Genomic DNA, 3,059 nt, shown 5'->3' on the forward strand with positions numbered 1-3,059 from the left:
TTAGGGCTGTTGTACATAGGGTCGCTATGAGTCGCAAGCGATTCGACGGCACATAACAACAACGACAACAACAACATCAGTGATCTTGCTCTCTTGCACTGTCCCTCCCCCTCCCAAGCATGACCTCCCTCTCCAAGGATTAATCATAGGGTTGCACAATTTGATGGGTGGAGGGAAGGGTGAAAAAGGGAATGGGAAAGATTCAGTGTGAAAAACAATGTATACAAACTTTGTAAGTAAACCAATATAAACTAAAAATATTATCTAAAAAAAGAAAATAAAGTAAAAAAAGAAAAACAACCCACTCCAAAACCAAAACCTCCCCCAAAATGATGTAATCCATAGGATTAACCCTATAATCCAAAAGTCACACCTTGGTTGGAAGGTTGGAATTCTCTTCAGGAGAAGATGAACAATCTCTTCCTGTGTGATTACTGCTTTAGAAACCCAGAGGAAGATCAACCGAGAAGTTCCGAAAGGGTGTTATATGATAACCAGGTGATTTTCAATTTTTAAATGAAGTTGAATGACTTATATAATAAGATCAAAGTATGTGGGAACTCTGATCACCTAGTAATAAAGTACTGTGCTACCAACCTAAAGTCATGTGGAACAATCTGACCAGCTAATCGCAGGACAAAGATCATCTCCTGTACAATGGATTATTTACTGCCTCTGAAAAACAGTGGAGGGTCAGTTATGATTCACTTTCGACTTGACAATACATAAGAACAACAACAACAAAATGTAATAACAAAAGCAATAACATTAAAAATAGGACTATAAAAAGAAGTACAAATCTAATTTCTCACATAATATGCCAGGTAAAAGTTACAAAGTAAAGATTAACTAGACTTGCTATAAAATATATGGGCAATAAATTTACTACTCTAAAATATGCTTCTTTGTTTCTAAGCACTATATATTTGAAGTTTCTCCAAAAGTCTCTTTTAGAATGGATAATTGATACTATAGTTTATTGTTATTTATTCTTCTTCTTCTTCTTTTTTTTTTTGCTATTAAGAGTGAAAATGTTTTCTCTTTTAAATTGTGTTTTGTTTTGGCAGGCTCTGTTACTTGAAAATCTAGGACTTATGAGATATGATGAATTGTTTTCTATGCTATTGGACATGGAATATACACAACCAATTTCAGATGAAAACATCACAGTGATTGATACAACACTTAGTGGCATCCCAGTACGTTTGAATTTGCCAAAGAGGAAGTCAGAAAAAAAGAGACCAGCTGTTATTTTCATTCATGGTGGTGCCTTTGTTTTGGGAAGTTCTAGTAAGTAGTTTCTTTGTGTGTATTAGTATGTATAAATACATATTTTTTCTTATTAAAATATTTTGGTATTAATTTATAATTTGTTATAAATTTGTTGATAATTTTATGATTGTGCATATCTACATGCATTTTAGCGGAGCAATAGTAGATTATGTCAATTAAGGTGCATATATTTATCCTGACAGTTTAGCAAAGAGAACTTTTCAAACTACTAAAATGAGATTTCTTTTATCTTTGAACAAAACCTCTTAATGTTTGTTGTGTTGTAATTTTGTGCCATTAAGTCAGTGATAACTCACAGTGAACAACAAATCTATATCTTGATTCTGTTCTTCTCCAGCCTCCTGATCTCTGCCCTACTCAAGTCCATTGTGGAAGTCATTTTGTCAATCCATCCCATTGAAGATCTTCCTCTCATTTGCTGACCTTTTGCCTAATTAATGCTTGGGGTTTTAATATTTGCTAGTGGAGTTCAGTTAAATTTGAAATTTAAAATTCTAAGTGCCAAAGTGCGGAAAACTGAAGTTAACAATATATTTTTAAAGCTGAATCACCAAAAAAATTGCTATTTGGAGTTACTAAGTAGTGTAATTATTCTGAATTTGTCAATTGAGAAGCACTAATACTTAAAATATTGATACTTAGGATCCAATGTGTAATTTTGACAAAATGAAAACACTCATTTGGATTTTGTGATCAACTCCAAATTTACACGTTTTCACAAACTTTTTTTTACACAAATTTCACAAATTTACATATTTCATCTGTTTGAATAAAAGTTTGCAAATCATACTGGTTTTCCACGTAATCATTCAGGATTATTTTGCTTTATAACATTAATTGCAATTGATTAACATAATTAATTAATTTCAAGATTTGGTCAATATATTCTTATATATTGCATTCACATTCACCCAATTTACCTATTTTTAAATTTTTATTCTCATCTTCTTACTTTCCTATAATCAGAAACTATCCAAGAATGATCTATCTTTTTAAACCTTCCTTTCATTTTTTCCATAGTAAATATATACTATAGTAGTCCTTTTGTAACTTAGACCACCAACTATTATTTCTTCTTGATTCATCCATGTTGTAGAGTGTTTCATAAATTATTTTTCTTTTTTTGATGTTGCATCAAAAATTATGGGCAACATTGAGAAGGATAGAAATCCCAAGACACACAAAACCTATACATAGACCAAGAAGTAATTGTTTGAAGAGAACACTGCCTGGATTAAAATCAGGAAAAGTATGCATCAAGGCTGTATCTTTCTTCATATTCAACCTGTATAGTTAACAAATCATTTGAGAAACTAAACTATATGAACAAGGATGTGGCATCAGGATAGAAGAAAGATTCAACAGTAATCTGCATTATTCAGATGACATAACTTTGCTTTCAGAAAGTGAAGACTACTTGAAGTACTAACTGAAGAAGATCAAAGACCACTACCTTCAATATAGATTACATGTCAACATGAAGAAAACAGAAGTTCTGACCAATGGATAACTAGAAAGATTGTAATGAAAAAGAAAATATTGAACAGTCAAAAATGTCATTTTATTAGGATCAACAATAAACCTTCTATGGTAAAGAAATCAAAGGACATGTTGAATTGAACAAATCTACTGTCAAGAAACTTTCAAAAGTTCTGAAGAGCAAGGATGTAAGTTTAAAAACTAAGATACATCTCTTATAAGCTGTATTTCATTTGTGTGTGTCTATATATTTTTGGAGGAAACTCTAACATTTTTATTCTTTTTTA

General features: G+C 31.4%; 1 protein-coding gene across 1 annotated transcript in view; it reads left to right on the plus strand.

Moving 5' to 3' along the window:
* LOC102857512 (arylacetamide deacetylase-like 2-like) overlaps positions 1-3,059 on the plus strand; it is a 96,922-nt gene that overhangs the window by 48,043 nt on the left and 45,820 nt on the right. Inside the window, exon 2 of the mRNA XM_006900051.1 lies at positions 1,068-1,290. Coding sequence (XP_006900113.1) covers positions 1,068-1,290 — 223 coding nt within the window. The remainder of the gene's footprint in view (positions 1-1,067; positions 1,291-3,059) is intronic.

Source organism: Elephantulus edwardii, unplaced genomic scaffold (genome assembly GCF_000299155.1).
Source record: "Elephantulus edwardii isolate Elephantulus edwardi_28Jun2011 unplaced genomic scaffold, EleEdw1.0 scaffold00272, whole genome shotgun sequence".
In the NCBI taxonomy this organism is placed as follows: Eukaryota; Metazoa; Chordata; class Mammalia; order Macroscelidea; family Macroscelididae; genus Elephantulus; species Elephantulus edwardii.